Source organism: Xenia sp. Carnegie-2017, unplaced genomic scaffold, assembly GCF_021976095.1.
Source record: "Xenia sp. Carnegie-2017 unplaced genomic scaffold, XeniaSp_v1 HiC_scaffold_22, whole genome shotgun sequence".
Classification (NCBI taxonomy): domain Eukaryota; kingdom Metazoa; phylum Cnidaria; class Anthozoa; order Malacalcyonacea; family Xeniidae; genus Xenia; species Xenia sp. Carnegie-2017.
Genome location: NW_025813485.1, coordinates 5,893,102 through 5,904,515, shown reverse-complemented (window position 1 = coordinate 5,904,515; position 11,414 = coordinate 5,893,102). Strand labels below are relative to the sequence as shown.

Here is an 11,414-nt window from a genome sequence, read left to right as displayed (position 1 = left end):
GCATTGTGGTCTAGTAGTTACGTATAATCAACAAGTAAGGATATGACGTTATATTTTAAGATGAGCAAAGAAATAGGCATTGCTTTATTTCAATTGAGCAAAATTGTTTTTGGACGAGTGAAAGCGCAAAAGTATTGTAAAAGATTGCAAAAATACGCCGTCGTAATTTTTTGTCAGAATATGCCGTCAACCCAGATGTATTGCCAATCGCTATCAATAAACTTTGCGCATTGGCGGGGATTACCTTCAAAAATTAATTACACATTCTTGTCAAAATTTCTATGTAAGACTGTTTATCAAAGAGCTTTTTCCTTGATGGAGCCGTCATAAGAGACCAAAATGGCGTCATTAATCCCTTTGCCTCCCTTATTTGTGATCAGTCGTAGAGCTTTTGGTTATAAATTGATAAATGTACATGAAATATAATGAAATGAAATTCGAATTTTTTAAATTATGATTAAAAACTGTGAATTAATTCTAGCTTTTATTATATTGTCTAATAATATCCACACGAGTTGTTGCAATTAAAATGAGAATACGGAGAAGCAACAAATTTACAACGGCTAAAATTGAAATGTTTGAACGACTCTGCTACCAAAATCAATCAACTTGTCTTTTATTTCTCCTGTTACTCTTTATATAGTCTCATAAATTGCCAGTATGCTGTGCCAGGGTAATTACAACTCAGCAAATTCTTTCTTATTGCAGCCTTTGAATTGTTATTGGCTGCGCGTCAATATCACTGTTGCTGTTGCTAGGAAAACACTGGTCACAAAAGAGTAAATCATTACTCAGCAAATTCTTTAGAAAATTGGTAAGTATTAAACATACTGACGTAAACTTGCATGAAATAATTATTGTAGTTTAGCAGTTTGTTAGATTAGAAATTGGGAAGCAAAAATGCATCATCGCCATCTGGGATGTTCGAACCTACGTTCTGGAAGCGATTCAGCAAGTGACAGCAACCACAGCGAAAGGCGCAGTAGGAACTTAGCACTTGAATGCTGGAGGAGTTAGCATTATTTATCTTAGTATTTTCGTCATAAATACGAAATAATTTCCTATTCATTTTGAGTATATAAGACCGATGTAACCTAGACAAAACACGTTAGAACACATTAGAAAACAGAAATCTTTGAAGTAAACCTGTCTTACATCAGCATATATCTAATGTCATTTGTGATTTGTGCACATTCCTATTAAACTCAGTTGAAATTTATCGTGAATTGTGAATTGATGGGCGAAACAAGGTAGGCCAATCACCAACAATACCAAAAATATCTGTAGTACACACAGATAAAGTTCTACTTAAATGACTCTTGATGATAAATTCAATTCCACTTTGTAGCTGTCATGGGTAATTTGTTTTTCAAAATAGATTATGTTACATAATTTATAAAATTCTATCAATAACAAATAACTTTAACAACAAAAAAATCCATGCATATAATCTGTTCTCTGAATTGTCTTCAGAAGTCAAAGAATAAACAAAGTACTTAGTACTTGTACAAAGCACTTGTACAAAGTACTAAGTACTTGTACAAAGTACTAAGTACTTGTACAAAGTACTTAGCCATTTATCCACCAGAATCAGGGAACATACCACAACAGACAAAAACTCTCATATCTACCGACATCTTCTTAAATTTCACTCATGTAAAACCAACTATTCACCCTTTTGCTTCAAAATCATCGACACAGTCACACTGCCGACACCTCATTCACCCTTAAAATCAAAGAAGCACTCCACATTAACAAAAGTAACCCTGACCTCAATGTTCAAGTTTTTAAATTCAATACAATATTTAGTTTATAATACGCTCGGACGCTCCCCATTAATTTATCTTATTTCCTTTTTATTGGTGTAATTTATGTATCATATTACTTTTATATAAACCTTGTATTACTTATTATTTCACTCATACTGAAGATGGCATCATGAGATGTCGAAACATGTCTATTTTCAAAAAACTTGTCGTTTATATTAAATGCGCATTAGCAATAGTGCTTTTACGAAATAATGAAAACTTATGTTAATATGATATGTGCAAAAATGCCAGACATTCAACAAAATTGTTTTAGCTTTAATTCTGTTTTGAAAATGTTGATACAGCACTTTCGTGCTGTACACTCCACTTGGCAGTTCCAGACAATGGAGTCGACGTTTTTGCCGTATGACATGTTGCCGGAGTAGGTTGATTACATTTGAATCACATTTTTGAGTGTATGAACTTTAAATGTCATCTTTTAAAGAATTGTTCCTATGTTTTGTTGGTTCCTGCAAGAAAATTATCTAGAAACTTTAAATAATTTGATTGAGAAATTTTGACCCTTAAATATGATGTAAGCCTCAAATACAGTAAATGATCCAATAAACGCCTTATATCCGGAGCAGGCGAAGCTATCAAATAAACTTTTCGTATCTAATGAACGCTGTAATGAATTAGGTGCCTCTCTCTCATAAACGCCCATCTCTAACAGATGCTCTCTGCTACATTACCATTGTGATCATATCATTGCCAATTTGTAATAGTGAGTCATCGATTAACCTCACAAAACGAATATTTAGTCTTAGTTTTGTTTTTATTTGGTCACATAAAGTGAAAGATAATCAGTATAAATGCTTCGATTGCTTCCTTCAATTAAAACCTTCGAATAAATTCCCTCCTAGAACCATTTGAATTTAAAATGCCTCGCGGGCATCTATTTGATCACTCATATACGTTGTTACACTTTAATACAACTTAGTATTTCTCAAAACTTTCCATCTTTTTTGTGATAATGCCCAAGTCTATGTAGCGTAGCCAGCCTGCAAGTTTTAGTCCTGTTATGTAAACTTCTGGGGCCGGTTGTACGAAGCCTGGATAGCGTTATCCATTGGATAGCGAAAATTTTCAAACTTGTAAAAAAGGTGCTTATATTTTTCTTAAGACAAAGAAATTTTCTTATCTTTGAAACAATATTTTATTTCAGTGATTGCTCAGTTCGAATCTTATATTTTTTGCTTGTTAAAAGGTTTTATAAAAGCTTGAAAAAAATTGCTATACAATGGGAAACGCTATTCAGGCTTCGTGCAATCGGCTCCTGAGCAATATCATCATTCATTCCTTTTAGAAATCCATTGTTTTCTCTCAGTGAGTTAGTGAACACAGAAAAATTTGAATAGCTGGACGGAGTTGCAAGCAGGCTCCCTGACTGGATGGATGGTTTTAAAAAACATTTACATGTACAGTATGTTTGAGCAAACGAACGGAATTTGCAGGAATGACTTAACTCGGAGTTTATTTTTAAAATAAACGGAGATCAATTTTTCTCGCTCTGTCAACGATACATGAAGTATACTTCATGAAATATAAGATTTTTTACTAATAACTGAGTAATAAGTTTATTAGAATTTAGATTTATGTTGAATTAGTTTTACTTGAATGCAATGTATTGCGGTAATTTTACAATATTTGAGGGTTTTCAAATTCAAATTGAATTCGCTTACTTTTACAAATACTTGCCATAAATCTTGTATATTCATAAAAATCATAATGGACTGCTGGCTCATAGTGCAATGGACACGTGGACCGACGTGGACACACGAACGAAGCGATTGACGATCGTCGATGTAAACCGCGTGAAAACCATGTAATAATGAATGTGAATGAAATTAGACATAGTTATAAAATACGTAGATAAAAGAATATTATCATCATAAAATAAAGAATGGTCATGACTTACGTTACATACAACGTAGGCTTGCTGCAATTTTGTCAATGAAACTGCTTGTAAGTCCAAATGGAAGTATGTAAAAGATCATGAAATTATAAGAATATGTTAAAGTTTATGTTGAAAGATACTGTTGTATAAAGAAAATAAATTGAATTCATCAAATAATAAATATAAGAATGGTCATGACTTACGTTACGATACAACGTACATTGCATTTTATGACTTGCAATTTGCTTGCAATTTTGTCATTTTGATCTCTGAAACTGCTTGTGGCTCAAGTCCAGCGAATGGAAGTATGCAGGTAAAAGATCAAATAGGTGAAAAATGGGATAAGAATAGGTGTTAAAGTTTGTTATAATGAAATGATAAACAACTAGTTGCTGTAATTATGTACTTTGTACCAAGTATTGTGTTGGTTTCATTCTGTCTATTCTCTACAAGTTTTTTAAAAGGTATACTCATGAATGTAGCTGTTACCTTTTGATTAATTTTATCACCCTTTCAACGTTTTATGTTTTTACTTTTTGATGAAAAATACTTTCTTTTCATTCAAATCGAATTTCCGTTTTGTTGTTACATTGACCGAGCAATTTTTTTGTTACAATTAGCCAACATGTGATACAGATATTATAAAGTGATGAATATAAGTTAAGGTGGGAAAGATTTCTGTATTGTTTGCTACCATATAATAAACCTTTTGTGATTTACTGAACTACATACTAACCGAAATTGACTGAATTCAGTGAGTTGTTAGGCATTTTCGCTCTTAGTTTCAAGTGTGGAGATTTAATGAATATTATTATAAGTAAAACCATGGTAGTGAGCTTACTTAGTGATTAAGTGTACTCAAAAACTAAGGGAGGTTAAATGGAAGACTTATACTAAGTCTCCCGAAGCTTTCGAGTACATTTCATTACTAAGAAAAACCAAACTTTCATTGGCTTACTTTGTAATAGGTACTACGGTTTATGGGTTCTTTTAGTCAGCAGTACGGATCTAGGATAGATCAAAATAATTTGCTTTTACATTGTGTTTTGGGGAATACTTTGTGGTGATTTTTATTATTTCAAGCTCATAATTTGGGATTGTTAGTACAACTACCATTACAGAGGACATGCAAGGTCATATGACTTGTAATACGACCTTTGAATTTGAATAGGTGAACTCAAATTATGTAAAATGTTTTTAATCCGTCTTACTAGAGCAATAGAAATTGAGTCAATCATGGTGTGTTTATACACATTTTTACGTGTAACACAATATTTTCTATTGGGGCATGTGCCAAGTATTGCAAAAAGTCAGTCAAGCAACTGATAAACAACAAAAAAGTTGTTCAATTCGCTTTTGTTTCAAATGCAAAAAAGTATGTCCCAGAAATTATTATACCCCTCACCGCAATTTTGTGTTGTTTTTGGGATGCACTGCAGACTGTTTTGTCTATCATAAGTCAAACAAGATGCACATTTTGCAGAAATTTTATGTTAATAGTACAACTTGATTTTTTAATCAGTTGGTGGTTGAACTTGTCAATTTATTAAACAAGAAACATTGTTACTAGTTTTAAACTATCTTTAGTCATCATAGAGTGGAGTAAACTCAACAACTGTAACTTTAACATAAAGGCTTGTTGCCATTAAACATATATATCAAATAATGACTAAAACTACAGGTCCATTGCTTTGGTTTAGACCAGACGAACTCTTTGTCAGTTTGGCAATAAAAGTGCTCTTCAGGTATGCAGCATAACTTTAAAACAATTAACTGCCTTAAAGTCAAAGATTTGCTTTATTCTTTGACAAAAGGAATTACTTCAAAAAATCTTTCATTTTAGATTGATTAAAGTAAATGGTTTGAACCCAGGAGTATCGTTACAGCGGTAGTCATCTTCAGAGACAAAATGAAGACTCATTTTGTCTCTGAAGATGACTACCGCTAAGGTTGTCGAAACGTCAGTCAACAACAACAATAACAGTCCTTCTCAGGACTTTATTAACCTGGACGATCATCATTTACAAACATGTTAGATTGATTAGTTAGTAAAATTTAAAATAATTAGCAATGAGAACTCTAATGATCATAAATATTTAAATATCTTAAAAACAAATTTTGCTTGACTACATTTAGTCCTTACTGAATGATAGTTTTAAGTCTTTAACTGAATAATGTTTGTCTTGTCAATTATTGGTTGATGTAAAATCCTTGTAAATTTTAAGTACCAGTAAAAAATCAGTTTCATTTTATGATTATGATGGAAGCATAATTTTTCATGACATGAGTTTTCTTCCTTTGTTTCTTTTCTAGAACAATGAAGATGTGAATACTGATGCCTTTTTACCTCTGGGGAGCTTTTACGGCTTTATTCACGGTTTTGTTGCCTCAGTTTCCGTTATTGTTGTGTCTGAACTTGGGGATAAGACATTTTTTATCGCAGCAATAATGGCAATGAAGTATTCTCGATTGATTGTATTTGTGGGTGCACTGAGTGCACTAGGCTTTATGACTGTCTTATCGGCAGCACTGGGTTTTGCAACCACTGTTATTCCTAGAAAGTTGACGTACTACGTGTCATGTGCGTTGTTTGTGTATTTCGGTTTGAAAATGTTATACGAGGGCTACAAAATGCATCCGAACGAGGGGCAAGAGGAATATGAGGAGGTTCAGGCTGAACTAAAGAAAAGAGAAGAAGAAGTAATTCACTTATTTTAATAATGAATTATACTGTATGTAATTATCCTATTTCAAATGTCGTACTTTAAAGACATTCACACTAGTATCTCCAAAATATAAACAAGTTGCTTTAAACGCTTTACAACGTTCGTCGAACGTTGGGTAAGATGTCGCTTTAAGTTATATTTCAACTTCAACATCACAACCGACTATAATGTCTAGAAAATGTTAAAACCTTTTAGAAAACTTCGGTGTTTTGAACTTACAGCTGCAACAATCGTCAAGATCGTCTGTCATCCAAGATCCGGAGCCTGGCATCATTGTGACCAAAACACGGAATCGTTGCTTCAGTTTTGTCTCGCCCGTTTTCGTGCAGTCTTTTACACTCACTTTTTTAGCCGAGTGGGGTGACAGGTCTCAACTAGCTACCATAATTCTTGCCTCAAGAGAGGTACGCATTGGACAATTAAGGTGTTGTCTAATGTGTCTTATACTAAGCTTGAGGTTATTTAAATTTATACAGAATGTTTTGGGAGTAACGCTTGGTGGAACTATTGGACACGCATTATGTACTGGATTAGCTGTCATTGGTGGAAGGCTTGTCGCTCAAAGAATATCAGTGAAAACTGGTAAGTATGGCATGAATGTTTTGATCAAAAGGTGTTTAACTCCAAATATGAGGTTTTATGGAGATTGGAAATCTCTTGGTTTTTCATGGATTTTGCAATAAAATGTTGAGATAAACTCGAGAAGAATAAAACAAATGTCACTAATCCGGCTATTGCAAGTGAGTTTACCTCGGCCTTCCGTCTAATTGGTTTAAGTATTTTAAATTTGCCTACCGATATGAGCGCACCAATCAAATCAATGATTTAAAGACAATTCGTAAATCAGTCATAAAAACATATTGGAGGAAATATTGAAACATTTGTTTTACATTTATCTGTTTGGCATTATTGTTATTTTGTAAAAGAGGTTTGTGAGGAATTTCGAGCAGGGGCAACTCTAGGCCTTTGGACCCTCTAGTTCTCCCAAAGATGTCCTCGATTTGTATTGTATGAGCCTGGGCAAACACAGTAAACATTTTTTATTTCTTAATTAGTCAATGCAAAATACTACGGTGTTGTAATGCTTGACGTCGATGATACTGCACGATCTTTCCCCTAATAAACATTACAAAATAAAACAAATTCCAAGAGGGACATCTCGTTTTCTTGATATTCAAGATATTACAAGAGTTTGAAACAAGAGATGGTGTAATATTTCGTCTTTATTCCAAAGACATCATCAGACTCATATAAGTCTGATGATGACGTCACTTCAAAAGCTCAGTTTTTTACTTGCTCTATTCTCCGTTAGCATCATCAATTTTCTTATGTCTCGAAATCATCTAATCGTTCGTTGGTTGAACGTAGGTATTTGCTTCAATCGACAGAACATGGATTAAGTGTAAAACCGAGTATTTTTCCGAGTCGCAATGCCTTCATATACAAGTAATGGCCTGACAAACCCTCAACAAGATGATTAATCGTCCTCCTTATGCATTCAACGTGAAAATTTAAGTTTTAAACATTTTCCTCTCTATTTTTAGTTACAATTGTTGGAGGTGTCGTGTTTTTATTATTCGCAATTTCATCGTTGCTACTGGGACCATAAGATGTTGGGTTGCCTTAAAATGCTTCACGATTATCACGAGTATTGTAAAATATAAATATTATAATTGAACTGGTATTAATAATTGTAACAATTAAAATTTTGAAAGACATTAAAATTGACAAGTGACAAGTGGTAGTGAATAATATTATGAGGATACAGGTACATATTTCGTTTTGGGGGTTGCAAAATATATATAAATGAGAAGTAGGAAGTAATGTATGATATTAGACTACCTTCCAACATTAGTATTTCGCATAGTTATTTTTTGTGACGTATTCATTTCAAACACTGCTGCCAATTCTGCTATGTTTAATTTCAGTCATAATAGTTGACCTATGTCAATTGATATGCCACAGAGCTAGGGCGTTCGTAACCAACTCCTATATTCTACTAACAGTTCTGGTTGTATTATGTGTCTCCAAAATTATGAACGTCGCTTTGAGCTAAAGAGGATTTATGTGGCCACTTACACCATAAATATAGAAAACTTGCGTAAGGCTATTAACACTGTTACACTTCTACACTTGCACAGTCAAATTGAAAAACAAACAAGAATACAATTTCACAGAAAGCAATTGTTCTTAGAAATGTCGAGCAGCTTAAAATTGCTGTGTATAACATTTCATTGGCATTTAAAACAAAACATTTCAAGTTTATTTTATTTACAGAAATGACGCAAACTTTATCAGGCAAGTTCCTATAATTTACAGAAACGAGGCAAATTTCAGAAAGCAATCATTTAGAACTTTGTGAAGAGTTTTCCATCTTTGAAACCTCGAGCGTCAGAGAATCGAGCTGCTGCCGTAACGCAACATTCTCAATTTCTAGCTCCTTTGTTCGTTTTTCGATCCATTCCAAACGTGCTTTCCTAGCATCGCGAGATCTTTTTGCTGATTCGTTATTGCTACTTCGTCTTTTCCAATACTTACCATCTTTAGCATTTTCATTAGGCTCAGAAATTCTCCGTGCTCTTTTACCCCTTTCACTTGTGCGAAAAGTTACATCTTCTGTATTCATTTCTTGCGATCCAATACTAGCCTGAGAACGACGGCCACTATGCGCGGTTGGGTTCATTGCTAATTGACAAATGGAATTACATTTTCCGAATTTTAATGGTATCATACTAGAACCAAGTGTGTTCTTGAGTTGAGTCATGACATCCTTTTCATCAAGTGATGTAGCAACTAACACAAGGTTAAGTTTCTTATCATTGATTTTATCAAGCATTAAATGTTGCTTAGATGAAGTGTGACACTCTGCGTCACGTGAATGATCAATCGTGGTCACAGGTAAAGCAGTTAAATCATTGTGTTCTTCACCGTGTTCTTTCAGTATTTTATCAAAGTGCTTCAGTTGTTCATCGATTGCGTGATCGTTTTGCTTATGCCTATGTTTGTCCATGATTTTGCCTTCAAATCCGCGACTTTGCCGTTGTCGAAAATCAATTTTGAAGTATTCAAATAAAGAACTGCTTGTACTTAGTCCACTAAAGAGATTTTTATACGACAAAGAAAAAAACAGTTGATGACAAAACAGTTTTACCATTTTTAGAAGCGACACTCAACCATCAACGATTTAAACTCACGTGAATGCTAAATAATAAAAATTACATTCAATGTTGAATTTTCTAAATACGTCATCTTTAGTGGTCCTCTTACGCAAAAAGTTTTCTAAAGATTCCGGGGGATAGCGCCACGAAATTGAACTGAAGGTGGCTATGACTTATAGTTACTAAATTTACTGCATCTTACTTTGCTTCAAGTCGAGCTGAAATTGGAATGGAAGTGCTCAAGCGCCTCCAGTCCACCTCCCCTTTTAGCACCGTGGCTGAGACTGATATACTCTAGCGTAGCCAGCACGTTTTAGCATTGCCTGGTAAATTCAATGATTCATTTCTACATGGTTCTCTTGTTGGAGCCGTTTAGTCAACAAAGAAAAAATGCATTGCACTGCACGATCAAATACGTGGACAGACAAAGACCGTTGTTGGTTGGTACTTTGTGCATAAAAACGCTGGAGCAAAAATGAAAGAGATAATTTTGTAAATTTACGCAAATAAAAACAATGCGAGGGTACTTGCTCTCTTTTATACGCAATATGTTCTTGGCTCGTTGCGTAACATGCTCTCACAAATCGGCATATTGATTGATTTTAAAGTTTTTAAATTTTGTGCATTTTAATTAATGAATTTTGCTAAATCTTTGTTTTGCTAAAACACGATTCAAATGAACAATTTGTTTACTCTTACGTAGTACGTCCATACAGTACCGTTACGCAATTGTTTTCGTGCATTGCGTGCAATGTATGAACGTGTACGTTCTTACGCCACAGAAGCGACGTGACGTCATGATACGCATGTAAAGGACCAAAACAAATACATCGCACTGGCGACGCGGCTACACGAGCTACCTTTTTTTCACGATGCTCTCCAGAAACATTTTAACGATTTTATTTAACTTTTAACAACACAGATGTGTTTATTTTTCACACAAACATTCAGGCAATGAACACTAGTACTCATCGTGCCATTGTAAACACAAATATTAAATGTAGATCTGTTTTTTATCGATTAATATCAGTCGAACTATGACATTTCTCTCTCTTCAACTTGTGACACAAACACATATAAAAATAGAAAACTAAACTTAAAGTATGATTATTGACTCAAAGTACAAATCAAATTTTGATTTCCACCTGTTCAAGCTTATTTGTAGAGAGGTGTTTTTGCCATCTTTCCGTTGTGTGTGGCTGTTTACGTCGTAAACAAAAAGCCGGGTAGAAATAAATGATTGTGTCAAATTCATGTTGTAAAGCAAGATTTATAATTCTCGTGAATTGAAAACATGTTAATGAAATTGCTCCATGAAATTAATTTAGCTCTTAGAATCCTTATATGTATGTAAATTGACAGTCGTAAGAATGATTATGAGAATTGTCAAAATTTGGTGCCCTTCCATACGATCCCTCATTCCACATTCTCTTCGGAGAATATCACTTTTCACAGAACATTTTGGAGAGTGAGTTAAATTTTTGAAACAGTACTTACTTGCTTAGTTCTTTCATTACCCATGGATAATCATTCAATGAAACGTCTTCAATAATATACAGTCTATCTTGCAGGAGAAACGAAAGCCAACCGGCGAGAACAAATAATTCGTCTTAAAATGACAGAAAGTCGCAAGTGTGGACGTTATTAATTGACAAATTACAAACCTAAAGCCGAAGAAACTCGTAAATGCAATTGACTAAGCTACTGGTCATAATAATAGATGATATTTAAGACCTTATATGCATATGTTCTCCGATCTGTTTACTTCCCAAGGGTCGTCCAGGCACACGTTGAAATTTGTAAAGTTCACGTGGCAACTACACGT

General features: G+C 34.0%; 2 protein-coding genes across 6 annotated transcripts; one reads left to right on the top strand and one right to left on the bottom strand.

Annotated features, from left to right (window-relative positions):
• Positions 1-926: 926 nt before the first annotated feature.
• On the top strand, positions 927-8,169 carry LOC124445315 (transmembrane protein 165-like). Of its 4 annotated transcripts, none has more exons than XM_046996033.1 (7): positions 927-1,250; positions 3,115-3,749; positions 3,947-4,018; positions 6,019-6,405; positions 6,653-6,835; positions 6,908-7,013; positions 7,976-8,169. In XM_046996033.1, exons 3-7 carry the CDS (start codon positions 4,013-4,015, stop codon positions 8,038-8,040), a joined length of 747 nt encoding a protein of 248 aa, XP_046851989.1. In that variant the 5' UTR covers positions 927-1,250; positions 3,115-3,749; positions 3,947-4,012; the 3' UTR covers positions 8,041-8,169. The 4 variants fall into 4 exon arrangements, with proteins under 4 accessions (XP_046851989.1, XP_046851991.1, XP_046851988.1 ...); XM_046996035.1 differs by lacking the exon at positions 927-1,250 and adding an exon at positions 5,406-5,450 and having other exon boundaries at positions 3,683-3,749; XM_046996032.1 differs by lacking the exons at positions 927-1,250; positions 3,115-3,749 and adding an exon at positions 5,406-5,450 and having other exon boundaries at positions 3,890-4,018.
• Positions 8,170-8,332: 163 nt separating this feature from the next.
• Positions 8,333-11,414, bottom strand: LOC124445314 (common plant regulatory factor 1-like). Of its 2 annotated transcripts, XM_046996031.1 has the most exons (3): positions 11,324-11,414; positions 11,087-11,198; positions 8,333-9,632 (listed from the first exon to the last, which is right to left on the bottom strand). In XM_046996031.1, exon 3 carries the CDS (start codon positions 9,583-9,585, stop codon positions 8,776-8,778), a length of 810 nt encoding a protein of 269 aa, XP_046851987.1. In that variant the 5' UTR covers positions 9,586-9,632; positions 11,087-11,198; positions 11,324-11,414; the 3' UTR covers positions 8,333-8,775. The 2 variants fall into 2 exon arrangements, with proteins under 2 accessions (XP_046851987.1, XP_046851986.1); XM_046996030.1 differs by having other exon boundaries at positions 11,087-11,414.

Bases quoted from the DNA above. Each gene is read 5' to 3' on its own strand.
- LOC124445315 (XM_046996035.1), top strand. The intron at 6,406-6,652 runs GTAATTCACTTA...TTGAACTTACAG, and splicing joins TAAAGAAAAGAGAAGAAGAA to CTGCAACAATCGTCAAGATC. The intron at 7,014-7,975 runs GTAAGTATGGCA...CTCTATTTTTAG, and splicing joins AAGAATATCAGTGAAAACTG to TTACAATTGTTGGAGGTGTC.
- LOC124445314 (XM_046996030.1), bottom strand. From the start codon at position 9,585: ATGGTAAAACTGTTTTGTCATCAACTGTTTTTTTCTTTGTCGTATAAA.